The sequence below is a fragment of the Procambarus clarkii genome, chromosome 24 (genome assembly GCF_040958095.1).
Source record: "Procambarus clarkii isolate CNS0578487 chromosome 24, FALCON_Pclarkii_2.0, whole genome shotgun sequence".
Taxonomy (NCBI): Eukaryota; Metazoa; Arthropoda; class Malacostraca; order Decapoda; family Cambaridae; genus Procambarus; species Procambarus clarkii.
The window spans coordinates 4,568,656-4,592,964 of NC_091173.1; the positions used below are offsets into that span (position 1 = coordinate 4,568,656).

Below are 24,309 nucleotides of genomic sequence, written 5' to 3' on the forward strand. Positions count from 1 at the left end.
CGTTTCAAGCAAGCCCCATCCCACATCAAGCTCCACCTGTACATAATGATCATAAGGCCTAGCCTGGAATACCCCTACGTTCCCCTGAACCTCACCAACAAATCCAACATGCTGAAGATTCATCGAGTACAAAACAAAGCACTTCGCTTTGCGGAGGGCCTGACTCTGATGGACAGGGTAAGAACTGACCAAATCCATGAGACGCTCAACATGAAGCCAATGAACATTAGGCTTAGCTACCTGGCCAGAAGACAGCTGTACCGTATGAAGAACATGTATGTCCCAGACCCAGAAGATCCCTACGTAGCAGAAAACACCACCAGCGACTACGAGATCCACGAACCACCACACAGAACCAGAAGAATCACTCTCCAACAAAAAGTGATCAGACATATCCATGATGAGGCCTTCCCAAGCCCTCAGATACTAAGTGGTCTGCCAGACGATCCAGATGAGTGGCCCATCCTGGACCCGATCTACACCAAATGAAGAATAAAGAAAGAAAGAAAAAAATAAAATAAAATTAAAAAAAATAAAAAAATAAAAATAATAAATAAATAAATAAAAAAAAAATAATAAAAAAAAAATAAATAAAAATATATAAATAAATAAAACACCTACAAAAAAAAATATAAAACCAAAAAACCATTTGTCGTGGCATCAGAAGTGTAACTACCCTGATGTTGCTAAGATTAACCTCCTTCAGCCAACTCCATCGGCTCTAGTGCTTTAGGACACCAACAAGGTCACAAACACTAGCCCCCCCAGCCAATGTACTGACAACCCAACATAACACATACGCAAACAAACAACACATACAAAAATGTCAACCCATGGTGGACAGGCCACCGAACTTTCAAACCTCCTCTCTCTCTACACCCGCATCCTCTTCCTGAATTTCATCTCCCCATCCCTCTACCTCCCCCATCCTTTCCATTCCCTATGGACATCAATCCGAATATGGGGTTTTCCAGGGCCATTGCTCCCTGAAACCTCTCTGAAGGGGCCAGGTTCTGGCGCTGGTCCCTGGTAGGTCTGAACTCCTTAGCTAATGTCCCGGTCTAACATAACATACATTAGCCCGATAAGCTCCAGGGAGCCGTAGGGGCTCCCCACAGAAAAACGGCCAATCTACTCATGAGAAACTCTCCAGACACAAAGCAGAATGCTTTAAAAGAGACCAACGTCGTCTATGCCTTCAAATGCGCACTTGGGGACTGTAAGCCTCAAAGAACTCAGTATATAGGCAAGACAACAACATTTCTTTCCAGGCGATTAACGATGCATAAGCAACAGGGCTCCATTAAGGAACATATAATCTCTTCCCACAACCAGACCATCACCAGAGAAATCTTAGCAAACAACACAGAAATCATCGATAGATACAGCGATAGCAGACGGCTTGACATCTGCGAGGCACTACACATCAAGAAGTCAACACCAGCAATCAACAGCCAATTAATGCACAACTATATTCTACCCACTTCAAGACTCCGCTCCAATATAGAAGCATCAAGAAATATGGGCCAATAGGCCCTTTGCAGTTATTTCCATTCTTACCTTCAATCTACCCAATTAATAACCATTGTTTCGTGTTCTGTCCGTGTTGAAAGTTTTGTTCACCTCATCCAAAACTGTTGTAACATATCACCTCACCCAAAATGCGGGTATAAAATGAAAGCTGTTTAAATCATAGCATAGTAAGAACTCTGTTTAGTGTTTGCAGGTTATAGTTGTGTGTGTGTAAACTAAAAGTCTTTGAAAATGTAATAAGTTATTACGAAACGCGTTCAAGTGTCGCGTCAGACTAGAAATAAAAATGAATTTTGGAGAATTGATTTTTCAATTACCATCGACAGTGAAAAGAAACATAAGAAATATTGAGAAAATTTGTGTTAGAATTATTAATCTTACTTTTTCGGTCATATTTGACCGAAAATAATATATTTAATATATGTCTACAGGAACGACTGCTACCAAAATATAAATATATAAATATATAAATAAATATATATATATATATATATATATATATATATATATATCTAAAGATCAGAAGCATTATAAAACTGAATGTTTCAAGAGAGTCTGAGACCAATCTCTTTGAATAGGCTTGAATACAATCTACTGTAACAAACATAACATTAATTCACTAACAGCTTTGCCTCAACTTATGTTCATAATTTAACAAATGTGCCAACATGTTCTGTGACAGATGGTACATTCTGCAAATAAAAAAATTGTAACCTACCTCCTCTTTGCATTTTGTATCTTCTTCTATGGGTGGCAGGTGTTTCACAAGACGATTGGTGTTCTCACTCAATTGATGGCACACATCCAACAAGTGAACCTTTCTTATTATAGCTGACAAGGCCACCTGATAATTAAGTATATCATTAACAACAGTTCCCTATACCATCTATATTTATGTAGTGAAAATTTACATTGGCTGTATCACTTAAATATTACTTAGCGGTAATTAACTATATAACAGACAGCCACGTGCTCTGCGAACACCATGTACCCGAAACTTCCAGTTTCCCGAGCGGCGTTGGTTCTGTTACTTAAGTTTGGGAAGAGCAAGGGTCCTGTAAAATAGTTCAGGAACCTCGTCGGGCAAGCGTCCGTGTTACGACCCTGGGTTCCTCAGTGGAAACCAGAGGTCAAAATTGAGCTATTAAACTTTCCTATAGTATAGTTGAACGCATCACGAGCTAAAATTGTTTGTATCTTCCCTGCCAGACGTAAGACTATTCTTGTTTCTCAAAGAGCATTTAAAGACTGAGCTGGGGGTTGATTATTAAATAATAACATAGGCTCCAACTATGTTTACTAATACTTTAATCATTTGTAAAGTAACAATACATTGCATAGGGGAAGATTTTTAATGTGCTTAGCTGCACAATCAATTAGGCTCCTTCCGGCACCACCACATGCGGGAGGCCTAAGCTGGTCGCTGGGAGCGTTCTTTTTCTGGCTGACGTTCGTGGGGACGAGACCTACTCTGTGGCTGCACCCCTACTCTCCTCCCTTCTCCTCTTACTTATTTCCCTTACCTTAAGTTCCTGTACCATTAAGTTAAGTACGGTGTTTTAAGTGTGCCTACTCTGGTAGTAACGATTGGTGAGACCTGGGGGTAGTATTTGCCAGTGTTTTGGGTACCCCTAAGTGTTGTGTTTTGTATTAGGGTACCACGTGGTCTCACTACCCTAAGCTACATCCAGCTTCAGTGCTTATCCAGTAGAACTTTACCCTAGCTTGTGTTCAGTGTAAAACCTTGCATCCTGTCTATGTGGGCCAAGGCTTTTAACGTAAGATAGTGTGGTAAAGTAATTATTATTATTGTTATTGGTGTGAGTGTATATGGGGGGTTGTTAAGGGGTTAATAAATAAGTAAAATAGAACAGAGTATCCCTTCTTCCTGTGTGGGAGTGCATTAATCAACCTCTAGACTGACCTTGTGTGTAGCCAAGTATTCAGCACTGTTTATAGTTTATTTGGGGGCCGGGCCTTTTAGCTCTCCCATATTTGATAACTCTTGTTTTCTAACTACCCTTACCCCATAATAGTACCAGTTCCCCCATAGCAAGCCCACCATTTTACATAACAGTCCGCCAGGCCTTGCAGCCTGGGTGGTGGATGGGAGATAGGCGTAGTGTACCCATTAACTGTGTCGGGCCCCACTCTAGTACCTTCTACCTTGTGACATTACAGATTCATTGCCCATTGATTTCATTTGTCAAGAGACTGGAGTGCTCATTCCATTACTTTGTTGGATATATCTCCAAAATCTAGGAATATCCGTGCACCATGTAAGCTCCAAAGGCACCCATTGTGTCAGTGAAAACATTAGCAAGTGGTATACGTAAAAGAAAGAGGTCAGTGATGACATTTGAGAAGTTGAAATAATTAAGACGGTGGAGAGAGGAGTCCCGAGAAGTGTCGTGTGCACTGAAAATGGCATTGTACAGTCGCAGTGAGGGTAGGAGATAGTGAGGCAATGAGGGTTGTAGGCAATGAGGGACAGAGGAAGTGAGGGAGAAATGAGGAATTTGTATTATGCATTACTATACATGAAGTTTTTGAAAATAAGAGCAAAGGGAATGAGACAAATATAAATTAAAAGAGTATTTTTTCAAAGGCTTGTAAGAAAGTTCACATTGCCCCACCTGCACCTGACTCAGCACATGTTGACCCAAATGCTTCAACATCTGAGGTTACCTTATCACCATTATTCTCCACTTCAGTCAACCCAACACCATCAACATCTACCACCACCTCTTTCATGAATATAAAAATGCTCCATCAACAATAATCATCAAGATAGCGAGTGAATCAAAACTTCACGTATTGGTGAGTACAAACAAAATACTTACGAATTTATGCTATGAACGTGTCAAATTTTTCCCCTAGATTTACATTCCACTTTTACAAACACAACAGGTTAACTGACGGGTCTCAGCCCCAAGGGATTCGCAAAACACGTGGTTGTCGGTATAGTATGCTGATTCGTCAATTATGTTCAAGTGTAACATTCACACATTATATTTGTTATCATCAAGACTGCATGCCATGATGTTTATCACAGTTCATCTGGAGTGTGTACGTACCTTGGCTCGGGTCTGTGGAACATCTGAAAGCATCTCTAGGACAACTTCATACCCATTCTTCTCACTTTGTCCCTCAGACAAATCTTCTGATTTTCCCAGAAAGAATCTTAGTCCTAATGATGTCCTAGTGATAGTATCAATAGTCCTGAGAAGAAAAATAATGACCCAAATATAAAATCTGCACTTCAAGGAAATATATATTAAAAATATTATTTAAAAAATACTGATGGGTTCTTTCAAGACTAAACATGAGGCTAAACTAAAGGTGTAGCTAAACCCCTAATTTCTGACATAGGCACTCAACTGCACCTTACGCAGTAATCTGCTTTCCCCAGAATATTGCGAACTACATGGAGATAGTGGAGAATCCTCAATTCAGGTGTGTATAATTGCACAAAGATACATATCTTTTAAATAAATAATCTAGAATTAAATGTAATAAAATGTTTCTTTCTGGTTGGCACTTGAATAGCTTAAATGATGGTACAGCACCACAAAGCCCTCAGATTGTACCATGTCCGAGGCTTATGAAGGATCATAATCAGCTTCACTCAACGAGGTGAGAAGAGAGTGGGAATCAGAAATTAACCCAAAAAACCAGCATTGAATGTAATGAAACTCTATTTTCTGGATGAGAACTGGAGGATCCCCGGAGCTATCCAGGCTGATATTGCTAATGTCAGACTTTGGCATCAGTCATGTGTATGGAGTTCTTTAGGCCTTCCGAGGACCACGAGCCAGAACCTGGCCCCCTCAGAGAGGTAAGAGGAGCAATGGCCTATAGAAACCTATGTGTGGTTGAAAGCATTCCATGTCTGCTATCAACCAGGTCAGGCACCCAGAAAGGTAAGCATCCAAAAACAAACCCCCATTCTGGTTAACACTATCGCTCACTTTGGACACCGATCACGTCCATTTTTTTTCTCCTGAGTCACAGCCGTGGACAGGACTTGCGTCCACTACAAAAAATATTTGTATAAAATCCATTTTTTATCCAATTGACCTCGGGATAGCTTCAAAATAAACACCTTTAAAATCCGCACAATTTGATACCAAAATGAAAGATGTAACACAAAATTTGATGTCAGAACACTTGAAAGATTATAAATACGTTTTTGTGTCTAAATTTTAAAATATTTGTTAAAACTCTATTTATTGTGCTATTATTATGGGACTAGTTTTAAAATGCGTGCCTTTATATTGCGAACAATTTGATACCAAAACGAGCAATGTAACATGAAATTTTATGTCAAAACACTGGAAATATATAAATAATTTTGATGATGAGCGTTTAAAATTAAAATATTTGTTAAAATTCCAGTTATTGCTCTATTATTATGGGAATAGTTTTAAAATGTGCGTTTTTATTTTGCCAACAATTTGATACCAAAACGAACGATGTAACATGAAAATTGATGTAATCAAACTGAACGAGTATACACATTTGGTTGTGATGAGCAAATTGGTGCTCGTTCACAGGTAACTTTTTTAGGCTTTGCTGCGGGAAGTCTCGCCAGGCTTTTGAACATTATATGCATATACATTTGCAGGGAATTAAATTGCGAACACAATGATACCAAAACAAATGACGTAGAACGAGAATTAAGGTGAGAAAACTGAAACGAGTATACACATTTTACTGATTTTGTGCACTCACAGTAACTTTTCCGAATTTAGGCTTTGCTGCGGGAAGTCTCGCCAGGCTTTTGAACATTATATGCATATACATTTGCAGGGAATTTAATTGCGAACACAATGATACCAAAACGAACGACGTAGCACACGAATTAAGGTGAGAAAACTGAAACGAGTATACACATTTAGGCGTGGCCGCACGCTCGTCCGCGCCATTGGCCCCATGACGTCAAAGTTTGCAGAGCGCGCATGGCGCCGGCGATACTGTTAAGAAATTGCTACTGAGAGCCGAACTAGTGGACAGAACTCCCAAAATAAAAACGAGCTAATGAGCATGACATCACCACATCGCCGCCCCACCGTCTGCGCAGCTCTTCCCTCCCTGGGAGGGGAAAGGGGAGCACCAGACCCCTCGCGCCGGCTACCCAAAACCCCAGTTCTGAGGCTGGGTATCAAAATATGCGAAAAAATGCCGACCAGAGGTAGGGAGGGTTGCCGGGGAGGCTCCAGATCTCACCCAGAAAATAGCGTTTCATGACATTCAACTCTGGTTTTCTGGGGGAGGAGCCCCATCAGCTCCCCGGAGCTACCTATCCAAAGACAAAAACAAGAGGGACCTAACCCGGTAGGGGGTCGTCACTCACACCCCAATGCGAAACGGAGACAAAAGGCTGCAACTGCCAACCCAAGGCTGCACTGGCCCGACAAGGCCCAGGAACATCAACGAAGAAACGCGTAGCCAACCTACGAACATCGTAGACACGGGGAAAGACTGCCGTGCATTGAATTGGTGGAGGGAGAACACCAAAACTAGAGTAACCCGGAGCGACTCCACCAGCACCGCACGAGACAAGACGACAGTATGTGGCAAGATGACGGCCCTGCACCTCCACAAGAAAAGGACAAGACTACACCAACAAAATGCAGCAAACCTATGAAGGGACAAAAAGAAAAAGGAAGGACCACCAAAATTCCCCACACCGCCGCTGAGACGAAGCACGCAGGTGGGACACCATCAATGAAACCACCTGAACACCAACTCGTGAGAAGTGAAACCACAAGATCAGGAAAACGCTAACTGCCAGGGTAAGCCAGGAAACCAGGAACCCAAACCCGGCAAGCCAAGAAAGAACCAACCCGGGAGAACAGACACGCCCCGCCCGAGAACCCCCCCCATCCCACCCCCGGGATCCCTGAAGGCCCAAGTCCGACAACGGATGACAACTAAAAACCACCAGCAGAAAAAACGCCAAACCTCAGAAGCCACAAACAGCAAGGACAAAAGTGAGACGAAAAATTTAGAGCCAAGGCCAAGGCCAATGAGGAAGCGAGCACCATGAGCCAAAACTCAAAGCAAAAAACAGGGACACCGCATCCCACAGGAGCGGCGAACACATCCCCAGCAGGGCAGAACGGAGCACGCGATGCTGAGTAAGGTATGAGAACAAACCAGGACGTGAACAGCACGAAAACAAAAATGCACCGCCTGAAAGTGAACACAAAGAAAAAGGCCGGACCCAGGGCCTGAAACCTAGCACCACCGGGCCCAACAAAAAAAAACTGCAGGGGCAGGAGAGGAGGAACAGAAGCTACATCATACAGGGCAGGGCAACATACAGGGCAGGGCAACATACAGGGCAGGGCAACATACAGGGCAGGGCAACATACAGGGCAGGGCAACATACAGGGCAGGGCAACATACAGGGCAGGGCAACATACAGGGCAGGGCAACATACAGGGCAGGGCAACATACAGGGCAGGGCAACATACAGGGCAGGGCAACATACAGGGCAGGGCAACATACAGGGCAGGGCAACATACAGGGTAGGGCAACATACAGGGCAGGGCAACATACAGGGCAGGGCAACATACAGGGCAGGGCAACATACAGGGCAGGGCAACATACAGGGCAGGGCAACATACAGGGCAGGGCAACATACAGGGCAACCCAGAAGCTGTAAGTGCCAAACAAAGAGAAGATGAAAACTCAGGACCATAACTGAACACAGAGGTGGTGCAAAAGCAGGAACTGAACATGGACAAAGTCCAACTCAGCATTAGTCAAAAATAAAAAAAAATAAATAATAAAAATGTTTATTTAGGTAAGGTACATACATACAAGAGATTTTACAAAGAGTGATGGATTTATAGATAGGGCTAGTACATACAATGCCTAAAGCCACTATTACTATTAGTAGAGCCAAGAAGCACATACTAAATCACACAACTATGTGTAGCAGAGAAAGAGGAAAAACAGAAAAATGCAAGAAAAACAGAAAGACAGTCCAAACACCAGCAGCTAGAGACAAGTATGTACAAGCAAAATGAGGAACGAAGAAGACAGGCAGGAATCGGGAACGAAATGGACATGACCCACTACACAGAGAATCTAATGTATACGGAAGGGCGCAGCCAGGCACTGCTCGACGGTCAAAGAATGAGTGTCACGAGGCAAGAAAAGACCCAGGCACGGAAAGACTAAACAAAGACTTCAAAAAACGGGGCCGTGTCTCATCGTGTAACGAACACAGACAGGTAAGGAAGGTCACGGGAAGAAGTATGCAACGGGTCAAACCAAAACGCCACAACCAACCCCCAACACTCATCCAAAAACCACGAACCAGCGCCTGCCCGAAAGAGATGCCAGACCGCATGAGCTCAACTGCAGAGCGTAGGCACTACCACATCGTAGCCGAGAATATTTCAGGAGCATTGCTAGTGGAATAAGGCCAAAGCCACATGTGCACGAGAAGAATAGGGTAGAGGCGGATACGGCGTCACACACCTATATGTAGAGAAAAGAACTAGGCATCCCCCACATATTTGTAATTCAGAACACCCCCGGTATCTACAGGGTTTGGACTGGAAAGATAAGAGGAGCGAGAGCAGCGAAGCACCCGAGAGAAAAAGGACGCGAAACACCAACACTTGGGTACACAGTCCATAACAAAACAAACTCCCACGACGCATGCACAGGACTCATGAGGTCCGACCGCACAACCCGCCCAGCAGGGCGGGCGCCAACTAGGAGTATGGAAGGAACATTATCAATATTGAGACAGAGCACGGAGAAAAAATATAAATACTGTACAAAAGAATGAGATAGTACCGAAAACCAAGTAGAAGCACGAAAGAGGACCAACGAGTCCAAGAAAGGACTGGAGGTAAGCCTCACCAGTAGATGTCAGACGTTCCAATAACACGGTAAGTATCAAAAAACTTCCCAAACCTTCGAGATCCTACAGAAGCAAACACAAAATCACGAAAGCTCATAAGGGAACAGTCGCACCAGAGACCAAAGTTCATGTAGGACCCCGATACGAGGGGAACACGACCTCGACATGACAGAGAATTCATGTCCCAGAGAAGAAAGGTGAGAAAACGGAGAAGAATACTCACCAACAGGACGGAACCGACAGACCCGAAGGGACAAGTAACCGAACCCGAGGAGAGGCTAACGCCCAACAACTCGTACACAGAAGGGGGGGAAAGGAAAACCCCACTCCCTGTAACTGCAAGCCCCGCCCAGAGGGGTAGAAAAAACCCGAACGGGGTCCAACGGGGCCCAAGGCCCCAAAGTCAGTTCCTCTCCAGCCCCGGGAACCCCCACGGTAGGACCCAGGGCCGAGCCATCCCCCCAAAGCCCCAGCCTCACAAGAAAAAACCAGGGCAGCCGGAGAAATACTTAGGAAGGGAGCCCCCTGGTAGACCCATACGTCACAGCTGGAGGAACAGGCTCGGATGCCTCCATTGCTACCCCGGAAGGGAAAATCCCCGAGACGGCCCGAGTCTCAAGACCATTGAGACCCCACCCCGACTCCGAACCCACAGAGGGTGCGGATCCGGATGCAGGGAAGAAGGGCAGGGGGGGAGAAGGAGACTAAACCCCATCAGGGAAAAGCCAAGGGGATGCAGACAGAAACAAAACCGAAGCGACCAACACCCCAAATCCCCGGACACAACAACCAAAACGGGGCAGCCTCGGGGCTTCCAGGGAGCAACAACCTAGCACGTTGCTACCACCTGAACCCAACGTGCAACACTAGTGCTGCCTGCACTCGAATAGTCAGCATAGGACTGGATAACCGAGTAACAAACAAGCAACAAAACTCGTAATACTTCGGGTCGAAGGTGTCACCGACCTATCAGGCAGCAGACGGAAGCAAAAACACTGAGTCACCCTGAGACAAGGGGTACAGAGCAACCCTCGAACTCGCACAAAGTGAGGGGGTACTCGGGTCATATCCATTGAACCCTCGTGCCCCCGTGGGGATTCCCAGGGTCCTGAGATGGAACTCACACTCAGGAAAGCCCGGGCAGAGTACTGCTAACCGGCAACCAAATCTACCAAACAACTTTCTAAGAACTGAGCCCTCGGGACGTGTACACTCACAGGAACTAAGCAGGGGGTACCACCGAATTAGAAAAGAGCATCCAGAACACAGGGGGCAACAACAAAGGCAGACCCCCACCAGGCTGGCAACAAAAAGAAGAAAGGAAATCCCGCAAGAGGACAGCGTACCTAGGCGGAACAGAGTCAGCTGCTATGATTGGTGAAAACAAGCTGCACAGTACCCTGTACCCCCTTCCCAGTGCAAACTGCCTCCTACCCTAAGGCGAACAAGGGAGATAGAACACCCTAACACACAAAGGGCGGTCGAAAACCGAGCAGTAAACGGCCAAGCAGAGGCAGAACCCAAGGAACTTGTGGAAGGTGACCTCAAGCCCCAAGGGCAGTACTTACCGGGCACCTAGGGAAGGGAACCCCTAGGCGCATGCAGGCCGAGTACTGAAGAATCACTCCTGGCTCACACACCCCCTAGAAGACAGCCACCACGCCTTAAGGCATAGAGCTGAAACCAAGTCTGGAGCCAGAGCACACGATCCCTGCCTTGCGCAACAGCCTCAGAACTGTAGTCTTGGGTAGCCGGCGCGAGGGGTCTAGGGCTCCTCCTTCCCCCTTCCGGGGAGGGGGGAGCTGCGCAGACGGCGGCGCGGCAACGTGGTGACGTCATGCTCGTTAGCTCGTTTTTATTTTGGGAGTTCTGTCCACTAGTTCGGCTCTCAGTAGCAATTTCTTAACCATAATAGGGGTTTGTTTTGGGATGCTTACCTTTCTGGGTGCCTGACCCGGTCGATGGCCGACATAGAATGCTTCTAACCACATGCTGTTTTCTATAGGCCATTGCTCCTCGTGCCTCTCTGAGGGGGCCAGGTTTTGGCTCATGGTCCCCAGTAGGCCTAAAGAACTCCATACACATGACTGATGCCAAAGTCTGACATTAGCAATATCAGCCTGGATGCAGGGAGCTGACGGGGCTACCCGCAGAGACCAAGCACAAACCTGGCCATGACACAATATGAGAGATAGATCTCTCAGAGCACTAATTTATTGCTTGCCTATGTGCTTGCAAGAACTAACTTCATTAGTTGATGTCCAAATTGTGTTGAGTTGGATGTCAGTGGAATTGTCTCTTCGAGAGCAGTCCAACAAGATCAACAGTTGAAAACCGCACTGGTCTTCCTTTCCACCTGAAGAATTTAGATCCTTGTCTAGCTCACTCTTCCGAAGTGTATTCATTTTTTGTCATAGGCAAACATTCGAATCCACATCCCCATAATCAGTAATATCTCACATTCCTGCGCCCAGCACGGTGCTAGACTTAGGCGAGATAATTGGTCATTTCACATCTGACGCCTAAAGTGGGGCTAAAAAGTATACAGTACAAACTCGATTCAACGCACTATATGGGACCAACCCGGTGCGTTGGAGCGTTGGAATCGTTGCATAAGGTGACCTTCAAGAGGTATTTGCGTCAGTGTCTTATTTTTCTTGTACACAATAAAAATGCATTATCATATTATATACTGTACCTATATATTATTATCCTACTAAAAAATACTATGTTACATTTGTTATTTACCTTATTGTTGGAGTTACTGTATGTCCATCTTGATTTCTCATGGAGTTGTGAATGCTGAACAGTAAATATGTACTGTACTGATACTGTACTGTACTGTACTGTACTGTACTGTACTGTACTGTACTGTACTGTACTGATTTGATACCTAATCAACCAGGCTGTGACTCATACGTCAGGCTGCGAGCAGCCGCGTCCAACAGCCTGGTTGATCAGTCCAGCAACCAGGAGGCTTGGTCGACGACCGGGCCGCGGGGACGCTAAGCCCCGGAAGCACCTCAAGGTAACCTCAAGGTAAGGTACTGTATTGTATTATGCCATTAGCACTATACTGATAAGTAGTTCTGCTGTATGTGGAGTACTTCAATACAGTTTATGAAAACTATTTTACACTAAAATTTCTGTAATGACGCAATGCTGCGTCGTTACCAAATGTTACCTATGCCTCCAAATGTTAAATCTCCCATTGTGTGCTGAGTCTTATATAAAAAAAAATACAAAAGAATTTTCCAATGTACATTTTCCAATGTACTAACTCATTTTTATTATCTAACTCATTTTTATTATCTTAACTCTAGTGGGTGAGATTGCCATCTAACCATTATTATATACATTTTAGTTTGTGTTGTTAGGGGAAATAAGTGTGCTTAGGGGGGTACCTACCTCTCCCCCATGCCTAGTGGTTGGGGGGAACAGGTGCCCTAATGCTATATAAAATCCCTACACCCTCCAAAGTGGCAAGAGGATGCAAGGGACAAAAATAATCCCTATACTGTACAATATTTATAACAAGCTTAAATATATACTTGACATTCCAAATAACTGTAATTACTATATACTGTAAGGCATAAAACTAGTGTTGAATTAATGAAACTCCATTTTCTGGGTGAGTCCTGGAGGTTCCCCCGGAACTATCCAGGCTGATATATATATCATTAGACTTTGGCATCACCGTGAATGGAATTCTAGGCCTACCGGGGACCACAAGCCAGAACCTGGCCCCCTCAGAGAGTCACGAAGAGCAATGGCCTATAGAAATGCACATGGGTTTAGGAGCATTCTATATCTGTCATCAACTGGGACAGGCGCCCAGAAAGGCAAGAGCCTCAAAACAAACCCCTATTCTGGTTAAAACGACTAAAATAGCCAAAAGAGTGGACAGAACTCCCCAAATGAAAACTAGAAAACAAGCATGACATCACACAAGCCGTGCCGCATGTCTGTGCAGCTCCCCCCTCCCCGGGAGGGAAAAGGGGAAGCCCCAGACCCTCGTACCGGCGATCCACCCACCAGTTCTGAGGCTGGATGTCAACAACATGTGAAAAAAACGTCTACTGGGGGTAGGCATGGTTGCCGGGAAGCCTCCGGGACTCACCCAGAAAATGGCGTTTCATTACATTCAACGCTGGTTTTCTGGGGGATGCCCCTTCGGCTCCCCGGAGCTACATCACCAAAGATGAAAAATAGAGGGACTTACCCGGGAAGCAGTCGGTGCTTGCACCCCAACTCGAAGTCGAGACAACAGGCTGCAACCACCAACCCAAAGCGACACAGGCCAGACTAGGCCCAGGAACATTCACAAGGTAGAATACAGCCAGGCCCCTGTTCGACCGCCAAAAGCCCCATGCCCGAATGTCAGCCCAGGACATGTTACCGAAAACAGCAGTAAACTTACATACGTCATAGGCATGGGAATAGACCGCAGGCTGGCTAGACCGAATAACATTGCGAATGACCTGAGAGACCTGAACCCTAGAACAGGGATGAAGGGAAACCGGATCAACCCAAAGTGCGTCCCTGGCCACAGAGGCCGTGGCAACAGACTTGTTGCTAGGCAAGGAAGTGAATGAGATGTATGTCAGGTTTTGTGAAATATATGATAATAGCACAAAAAAATTTATACCAAAACAGAGAAGCAGAACTAGGAAACAGGATTGGTTCAACAGAAAGTGCGAGAGGGCCAGAGACCAAAAGACACAAAAATGGAATCAATACAGGAAGAGGCCGAACCCCCAAACATACCAGCGATACAAAGATGCGAGAAACAACTACACGGCAGTGAGGCGAGAGGCAGAAAGAAATTTTGAAAAAGGGATTGCAGACAAATGTAAAACAGAACCAGGTCTATTCTATAAATTCATAAACAACAAATTGCAGGTAAAGGATAATATTCAGAGGTTGAAAATGGGAAATAGATTCACGGAAAATGAAAAGGAAATGTGTGAAACATTAAACGAAAAGTTCCAAAGTGTGTTTGTACAAAATGAAATCTTCAGGGAACCAGATACAATAAGAATTCCAGAGAACAACATAGAGCACATAGAGGTGTCTAGAGACGAAGTGAAAAAAATGCTCAAGGAGCTAAATAAGAACAAAGCAGTTGGTCCAGATGGAGTTTCACCATGGGTTCTGAGAGAATGTGCACCTGAGCTCAGCATTGCTCTTCAACTGATTTTTCAGGCATCCCTGTTTACAGGAGTTGTACCTGATGTGTGGAAGAAGGCTAACATAGTTCCAATCTACAAAAGTGGAAGCAGGGAAGACCCCCTTAATTATAGACCTGTATCATTGACAAGTGTAATAGTCAAAATATTGGAAAAATAATTAAATCTAAATGAGTAGAACACCTGGAGAGAAATGATATAATATCAGACAGACAGTATGGTTTTCGATCTGGAAGATCCTGTGTATCGAATTTACTCAGTTTCTATGATCAAGCAACAGAGATATTACATGAAAGAGATGGTTGGGTTGACTGCATCTATCTGGACCTAAAAAAGGCTTTTGACAGAGTTCCACATAAGAGGTGGTTCTGGAAACTGGAAAATATTGGAGGAGTGACAGGTACGCTTCTAACATGGATGAAAAATTTTCTGACTGATAGAAAAAATGAGGGCTGTGATCAGAGGCAATGTATCGGACTGGAGAAATGTCACAAGTGGAGTACCACAGGGTTCAGTTCTTGCACCAGTGATGTTTATTGTCTACATAAATGATCTACCAGTTGGTATACAGAATTATATGAACATGTTTGCTGATGATGCTAAGATAATAGGAAGGATAAGAAACTTAGATGATTGTCATGCCCTTCTAGAAGACCTGGACAAAATAAGTACATGGAGCACCACTTGGCAAATGGAATTTAATGTTAATAAATGCCATGTTATGGAATGTCGAATAGGAGAACATAGACCCCACACAACCTATATATTATGTGAGAAATCTTTAAAGAATTCTGATAAAGAAAGAGATCTAGGGGTGGTTCTAGATAGAAAACTATCACCTGAGGACCACATAAAGAATATTGTGTGAGGAGCCTATGCCACGCTTTCTAATTTCAGAATTGCTTTTAAATACATGGATGGCGATATACTAAAGAAATTGTTCACGACTTTTGTTAGGCCAAAGCTAGAATATGCAGCAGTTGTGTGGTGCCCATATCTTAAGAAGCACATCAACAAACTGGAAAAGGTGCAAAGACATGCTACTAAGTGGCTCCCAGAACTGAAGGGCAAGAGCTACGAGGAGAGGTTAGAGGCATTAAATATGCCAAAACTAGAAGACAGAAGAAAAAGAGGTGATATGATCACTACATACAAAATAGTAACAGGAATTGATAAAATCGATAGGGAAGATTTCCTGAGACCTGGAACTTTAACACTTTCCTGGATTTTCCACTTGGAATTACGGGCGTTTTGCTTAACCGCTTGTCGGATCACGACGTAAATTTACGGACCGTGTTTTATATTGGGTATTTACTACTCGATCGACTTGGGGTTTGTATGAATATGTTTGCCAATAAATTTTTGTTTTCTCTAATAGGCACAGTGCCTATTTGAGAAAACGGCAATGTATTGTAACTTAGAGGAGAGACTATTGAGTTAGTGACACAACGAGGGTAATCGCCCACTTCACACACTCTTGTGTTGGCCGCGATCATGATTCTACATTTATATGCATATGTCTGTGTAGAGAATTTTATTCCGAACACTATACAAACAAAAAAAACGGTGTGAAACAAGTATAAACTTGAAAAAACATGAGCAAAGTAAAAACTTTTTACGCTCACAAGTACAAACACGCGTAAGATTTTATTCGCCGCAAATTTATTTGACGCTCTGTTGGCCAATTCTACCCATGTTCTTATAGAAATTTCTATTGCGAACACATTGCTATAAAAATGAAATACGTAGCTCGAGAAATAATGTCATGACAGTGAAATAAGTATAAACTTTCAAAGCGCTGCATCACAACAGTGTCGTCGCTGCTGAAATCACGGCTAACGCTTCGCCCAGTTCCCACACTCATGCGGAACATAATTAGACATTGATAGGCATATGTCTGGGTGGGGAATTTTATTGCGAGTTCAGTGATATCAAAATAAGCACTGTAGGATGACTGTGAGGCTGGCAACAAACAAAAGAGTATGAACATTTACTTCCTGTTTGGGTGTCACGGCGAGTCATCTTCGTGTTTATTTACTTCGTGGTGGGATAGCAAATGCTTTGGCGACATTTTATGCATATGATCTTGTAGAGAATTTTATTGCCAACGCATTGATACCAAAACGAAAAACGTAGCTCGAGAATTGATGTTAGGAGCGTGAAAAGATTATACACTTTTTTGTGTTTACGCTTGAGCGCCCAGAACGCCGCGCGCACAACCCGCTTTTTTTTCCAGCTAGTGCCGCGCGCACTAAAGTGTTAAGAACAAGAGGTCATAGATATAAACTAGCTAAACACAGATGCCGAAGAAATATAAGAAAATTCACTTTCGCAAACAGAGCGGTAGACGGTTGGAACAAGTTAGGGGAGAAGGTGGTGGAGGCCAAGACCGTCAGTAGTTTCAAAGCGTTATATGACAAAGAGTGCTGGGAAGACGGGACACCACGAGCATAGCTCTCATCCTGTAACTACACTTAGGTAATTACTCAAATAACGGCAGAGAGCTGCAACCGGACACAACACATGATGCACCCCCTGCCTGACCACCCAAGCATCAACAACCCAAGGACCCCAGTTCAGAAAGCAGCGGTCTCATACTTAGCCAGAAAAGAGAAGATGGCCGCAAACGAACAAACTAATCACCAGAATCAAAAGAAACAGAAACCGAAGAGGCCACAACAAACCGAGGGAAAGATAGAGAAAAGAGCACCCTGTCCAAGATCAGGACGGCCCAGGCGGCGCATGACCAGGCCGGAGGTGAACAACTCCCGTGAAACGGTGCAGAAGGAACATCAAAACCGAAAGCAAGCTATAGCAGCTCTGCCAGCGCCGCATGAGACAAGGTGACAGTATGTGGCATGATGACGGTCTTGAACCTCCACGAGAGAAGGACAAGACCACATTAACAAAAAGCGTAGTATACCTACGAAAGAAAAAGAAAAGGAAGGATTGCCAGAAAACCCCATACCACCGCCGAGACGAAACATGCAGGCGGGACACCATCAACGAAGCCACCTGATCACCCAACAGATGGTGAGTGACTCGAGTCAAAATTACCAGACTTGAGGGGAAGACCGGACTGAGCATTTGAAAGAGGAGGAGCCGTGGGAAAACCCCTGGGTGTGGACACTGAGAAAGCAGCACCTGAAACCAAGTCTGTCAAGGAACCAGATGGAACATCTGTCAGGGAATCAGGAACCCAGACCTGGTGGGCAGGGAAAGAACCAACCTGGACAAGCAGACACGCCCCATCCGGGAGGAACCTTCCCCCCTGACCCCGGAACGACTAACAAGTCCAATAACAGAAGATAACGAGAAGCTGCTGCTTGCAGAAACTGCCGAACCACAGACTCCGCAAACAGCAAGGATAAAATGGCGACAAAAACCAAAGAGCCAGGGCCCAGGCAGAGTCTAACGAGGAAGTGAGCATCACGAGCCAAAACGCAAGACGTGAAGAGAAACAGTGACATTGCATCCCGCAGGAGAGGGACAATCAGCTCCAGCAGGGCAGAATGACGCACATGTCGCCGAGTAATGTATGAAAAGAACTACTTAGACTTTAGACTGCACTAAAACAAAGATGTACTGTCAGGAAAAGGAACACAAATAAAAGGATGTAGCCAGGACTGTAATCCTAACTCCTCCGGTTCCAATGAAAAGGAACTGTAGGGGCAGGAGTGGTCGATTGGAAATCTATATCCACCTGCAGACATCACAACACAGAAGCCGGTAGTGACATACAAGGAGAAGATAGAAGAACTCAGTTCTATAACTAAACACTGGGTCTGTTCAATATCAGGGAACTGAACATGTATATAGTCCAGCCTAGCACTAACATTAGTATAGCCAACATGCACATACTAAGATACACAACAATGTGTAGCACAGAGGTAGGAAATATGGAAACATGCAATGAAAAGACCTTAAATACGGTCTAAGTACCGTTAGCTAGGGACAAGAGAGTATAAGCAATATGATGAACTAATAAGACCTAGGTAGCAACTGGTAACTGAATGTACATGATCAACTATATATATACAGAGACAGACTAATATATATACAGTGGCACCTCAACTTACAATTGCCCTGTCTTATGATAATTTTGAGTTACAATATAAATTTGATCGGAAAATGCAACTCGACTTATGATAGTGCCGTCGACTAACAATATTTGTTGATACACGTTCGAGTCAACCGAGCGCATGGTTCCCAGTCTGTTTGATGATTTTTTGCTCTTTGAACATAAAACAGATTATTATATATCACATCATGGGTCCCCAAGAAAGTCAGTGGTAAGGTTCAACATATGAAAACCCATGTAAGGATGACCGTAGAGCAAAAACAAGAGATCATTCATAAATACTGTATGAAGATGGTGTGGGGGTTGTTGAACTAGCTAGGCAGTACAACAAATCCACGTCAATGATATCCACCATACTTGCTAAGAAAAAGGACATTATGAGTGCTAAAGTGGCAAAAGGCGGATCAATAATCACGAAACATAGAACACAAACAGTTGAGGATGTTGAACAGTTATTAATTTGGATACACAGCAAGGAGTTAGCGGGTGATCAAGTTTCAGAGGCCATCATTTGTGAAAGGCAAGGAAATTGCATGAAGACCTTTTAAAGAAAACCCCTGGAATGAGTGATGCAAATGCAAAAGAGTTCAAGGCGAGCAGGGGACGGTTTGAGAAATTTAGAAAAAGAAAAGGCATTCACAGTGTTGTGAGTGTTGTGTGTTGCGAGCTGGTGGAGGAACACAGCGAAGAACTGACCACCGAAGACCTTCACAAGGAGCAGCAACAAGAGACAGCTGAGGAAATTTCTTCAGGGGAGGAGGAGACAGTACAGAATGTCCCTTCCTCATTAATTAAGAAAATGTGTGCAGCATGGGAAGAATTGCAAACTTTTGCTGAAACGACTTACTCAAATCACGGTGCAGTAGGCCGTTGCCTTAACCTTTTTAATGACACTGTGATGCCTCACTACAGACAAAAATTAAAATGTATGGAAAAACAACAATCTATGAAAAGGTTTTTAGTGAGACAAACAAGCAGCGAACCACAACCAGGTCCTAGTGGTATGCAGGAAAAATGTAGAAGAGAGTGTACCCCAGAGAAGTCATCACTGCCTGATGTTATAATGGAAGGGGACTACCCTTCCAAACAGTAACACCTCTCCTCCTCCCCCCTCATCACATTTTCCATATGCATCAAGAGTCCTTCATAAAGGTAAGATAAACATATGTACTGTATTGTAGTTAGAGAAAAAACCAGCGTTGAATGTAATGAAACGCCATTTTCTGGGTGAGTCCCGGAGGCTCCCCGGAGCTATCCCAGGCTGATATGCTAATGTCAGACTTTGGCATCAGTCATGTGTATGGAGTTCTTAGGCCTACCGGGGACCACGGCCAGAACCGGGCCCCCTCAGAGAGGCAAGGGGAGCAATGGCCTATAGAAGCCCCCGTGTAGTTGGAAGCATTCTATGTCTGCCATCGACCGGAACAGGCACCCAGAAAGGTAAGCGCCCCAAAACAAACCCCTATTCTGGTTAAAATTGCTACCTAAAACCGAACTAGTGGATAGAACTCCCCAACCGAAAACAAGCAAACTAGTGTGACGTCACATACTGCCGCGCCGCTGTCTGCGCAGCTCCCCCCTCCCCGGGAGGGGGAAGGGGGAGCCCCAGACCCCCCGCGCCGGCTACCCACACCTCAGTTCTTGAGGCTGGATGTCAAAAACGCGAAAAACCGCCGACCGGAGGGAGGGAGGGATGCCGGGGAGCCTCCGGGACTCACCCAGAAAATGGCGTTTCATTACATTCAACGCTGGTTTTCTGGGGGGAGCCCCGTCGGCTCCCCGGAGCTAACTACCCACAGACAGAAAAAGAGGGACTTACCCGGGAGGCGGTCGTCGCTCACCCCTCAACTCGAAGCCGAGACAACTGGCTGCAACCGCCGACCCAATGCAACACAGGCCCGACGAGGCCCAGGGACATTCACAAGGTAACGAGCAGCCAGGACCCTGTTCGACCGCCAAAATCCCCGCGCCCGAATATCAGACCAAGACATATTCCCAAAGACGGCAGCAAGAGCCGCGAACTTACGAACGTCATGGGCACGGGGATAGACCGCAGGCTGGCTGGACCTAATAACCCTGCGGACGACCTGAGAGACTCGAACCCGCGAACAGGGAAGAAGGGAAACCGGATCAACCCACAGCGCGTCCCCGGACACAGAAGCTGTGGCGCGCAAATAACGGCGAAGCGCCGCAACCGGACACAAAACATGATGCACCCCCGGCCTGACCAACCAAGCATCAACAACCCATGGACCCCTCCGGAACGCAGCAGTCTCATTCTTCGCCAGAAAAGAAGGAGACGGCTGCAAACGAACAAATCTATCACCACGACCAAAAGAGCAGAAACCCCTGCGCCGGAGGAGAGCATGAAGCTCCTCTACCCGACCCCCAGAGGCCAAAGCCAACAAGAAAAGTGCCTTGGAAAAACAATCCTGGACCGAAGGGGCCACAACGAAACGAGGAGATGAAAGGAAAGCGAGCACTCTGTCCAAAGACCAGGACGGCTCAGGCGACGCATGAGCAGGCCGGAGGTGAAACAATGCACGAGACAGCTTGCGAAACGGCGCAGACGTAACATCGATACCGAAAGCAAGCTGAAGCGGCTCCGCCAGCGCCGCACGATACGAAGCGACAGTGTTAGGCATAAGATGACGGTCCTGAAACAACCACGAGAGGAAGGACAAGACCACCCGAACAGACAAGGAGCTAAGACGACGAAGACGCAAAAAGAAACGGAAGGACCGCCAGGAAACTTCATACTGCCGCCGAGAAGAAGCCCTCAGGTGGGACACCAACAAGGAGGCCACCTGATCACCATAGAGATGATGATAGACTCGAGTCAAAAAACCATACGCGAAGACTCGAGGAGAAGATCGAACCAGCTACGTGACGTACCGGCCCGATCTGCTGAAAGAGGCAGAGCCGCGGGAAAACCCTCGGGTTCGGACACCGAGCAACCAGCGCCTGAAACCAAGGCTGGGCCGGCCACCAAGGGGCCAGAAGGACAACTCTCCCCCGGTAAGTCTCTAAGCGAGTCAGGACCTGGAGCAACAGCCGAACCGGGGGAAAGAGGTACAGGAACCCCCACCTCGACCAGTCGAGCCGAAAGGCATCGACCCCGACGGCCTCGCAATCGGGGAAGGGCGCCGTATAAACTGGAAGACGCCGCGACCACGCCGACGCGAAGAGGTCCACCTCGGGGCGCCCGAACGTCTGGCAAAGCCAACGGAAGGACTCGTCGTCGACCGTCCACTCCGTGGAGAGGGGAACGAAGCGAGACAGGGCGTCGGCCAAGACGTTGGACACGCCCCGTACGTGAACCGCCAGGAGAGCCAAACCCCGAGAACTCAGCAGACGAGTCACCCGAAGCGACCAACCCCAAAGAGACAAGGACCGCATCGAACCCCCGCGGTTCAGGCAATGAACCACCGGAGAGCAGTCCGAATGGAGCCGAATCGTCGATCCGCGGGCCACCCGAATCCTCCCCAGAGCAAACCACACTGCCGCGAACTCCCGCACCGTACTGTGAGCTCGACGGAAGGACGGATTCCAACGCCCCTGGCCGGCCTGGTGAGCACTGGTCACAAAACCCCAGCCGAGAGACGACGCATCCGTGTACACATCGAGCGAGGGCTCGGGTAGGCGCCAAGGCACTGAACCCCGAAAAACCCGAAGAGGAAGCCGGTGACGCAGCAACCGACGCAAGTCCCCCGGGGGTCGAACTCTGCGATCGCGAGAGAGGCGGAAGGGGGAACCCTGAAGGAACCAGAACAGCCGTCGAAGCCAAACCCGACCCGGCGGGTAGACCACCATCGCGAAGTTCAGGCTCCCGCACAGCCCCTCGAGCAACCGCCGGGTGACCCGAGGGCCCTCCAGAAACAGACGAAGGCGGGACCGCAGCCGCAGGAGAGACTCCGGAGGGAGAGACAAGGAGGCGGTTCGAGAGTCCCACACGAGACCCAGCCAAGTCCGAACCTGAGAGGGAACCAGATGGGACTTCCTCCAGTTCACCAAGAACCCGAACCCGGCGAGCTGGGAAAGAACCAAATCCCTGGCTAGCAAGCAAGCTGACTGGCTGGGAGCCCAAACCAGCCAGTCGTCGAGGTAGGCCAACACCCGAACACCTAGGAGACGCAAACGAGCCACCACAACCCGTGTAAGGCGTGTGAACACGCGAGGTGCCAGGTTCAACCCGAACGGGAGACAACGAAAGCGGTAACTCAGACGCCCCACTACAAAACCGAGCCAGTCCCTGAACCGCGGATGAATCGGGACATGCCAATAAGCGTCCCGGAGGTCCAGGGACACCATCCAAGCTCCCGGCTCCAAGAGGAGCCGAACCTGAGACAGCGTAGTCATCCGAAAGGAGGGGCAATGAACCCAGGGGTTCAGACGGGACAAGTCCAGAATGAACCGCAGGTCCGCGCAGTCCCGTTTCGGAACCGGAAACAGACGGGAAACCCATCTGAGGGACGACGTCGTTTCGATGACGTCCAAGCGTACCCACTCCAAGACGACTCGACAGAGCGCAGGGGAAGAAGCCTGCCCTGCCAGCCCCGACCCCCCAAAGGGGGGAGGGGCCACCCAACGCCACCGCAGGCCGCGAGACACGACCCGAAAGGCCCACGAATCGTCGGACCAGGCGCGGGCGAACAACGCAAGCCGCCCCCCCATCGCCCCGTCAAAGGGGCAAACCGCGAAAGGGCCGGCGACCCTTACGAGACCCAGAACCCCGCACAGCGCGAACACCGCGCCGACCAGACGAGGGAGGGTCCGCAGGAGGAGCCAACCCCAAACCTGACACCAGAGGCCTACCACGACGAGAGGAACCCCGAGCCCTGGCACGACCTTTCCGGGAAGACCCACCCCGGGACCCCTGGAAAACCAACAAGTCCGACATCGGACGACAAGCCGCCGACGCAGCCTGAATAAACTGCGCCACAGCCGACTCCCCAAACAGGAGAGGACAAAAAGGTGAAGAACGCCTAAGAGCCAGAGCCCAAGCAGATTCCACGGAGGAACCCAGCACCGCCTGCCGACACGCGAGACGGGAAGCATAGAACAGGGAAACCGCATCCCGCAAAATCGGCGTGAACAGCTTCAACAAGGCAGCCGACGAACGCGCAGCCGAGGACAAGGTGCCGGACCCCGGGACTGACCCAAGCGTCCCCACATCCTCCACGAGCCAATCCGAAGACAGCTCCAGGAGGGAAAAGAACTGCAAGGCCGAACACAAAAGGCCCCGAGCGCGCAAGTCCTCCGCCACGAGCGCCACCGAAAGGGAGGGAACCTGCACATGGAGCTAAATAACGCCCACATCGCGGGGAAGGGCAGGGGCAAACAAGCACTCATTCAGGTACTCAAGTTCACCCCCCAGGAAAACCTGAAGCACCGTGGAAGCTTCCCGCCACTCCAGCGTGCGGGAACGACAGAAAGAATGCCAGGAATCCAGACCAAACAAGGGGCAGTCTGCTAGCCAGGACGACTCCGGAACCTCGTAACGGAGCCAGAAAGGGAACGAAGTCCCAAACCTGAACGTGGACGGATCCATTTCCGAGGCATAATCCGGGTCACGCAGGAGGTAAGCTGCAAAGGCCGCTCGCACCACACCAGGTTCG

The 24,309-nt window shown here is 47.1% G+C and overlaps 1 protein-coding gene across 4 annotated transcripts in view; it reads right to left on the reverse strand.

Annotated features, from left to right (window-relative positions):
- The window catches only part of vir (VIR_N domain-containing protein), a 274,658-nt gene that overhangs the window by 114,581 nt on the left and 135,768 nt on the right, over nt 1-24,309 (reverse strand). For all 4 annotated transcript variants that reach the window (XM_069330494.1, XM_069330493.1, XM_069330492.1 and 1 more), the window contains 2 exons: nt 4,611-4,755; nt 2,252-2,377 (listed from right to left, as the gene is read on the reverse strand). In XM_069330494.1, the coding sequence (XP_069186595.1) occupies nt 2,252-2,377; nt 4,611-4,755 (271 nt within the window). The remainder of the gene's footprint in view (nt 1-2,251; nt 2,378-4,610; nt 4,756-24,309) is intronic.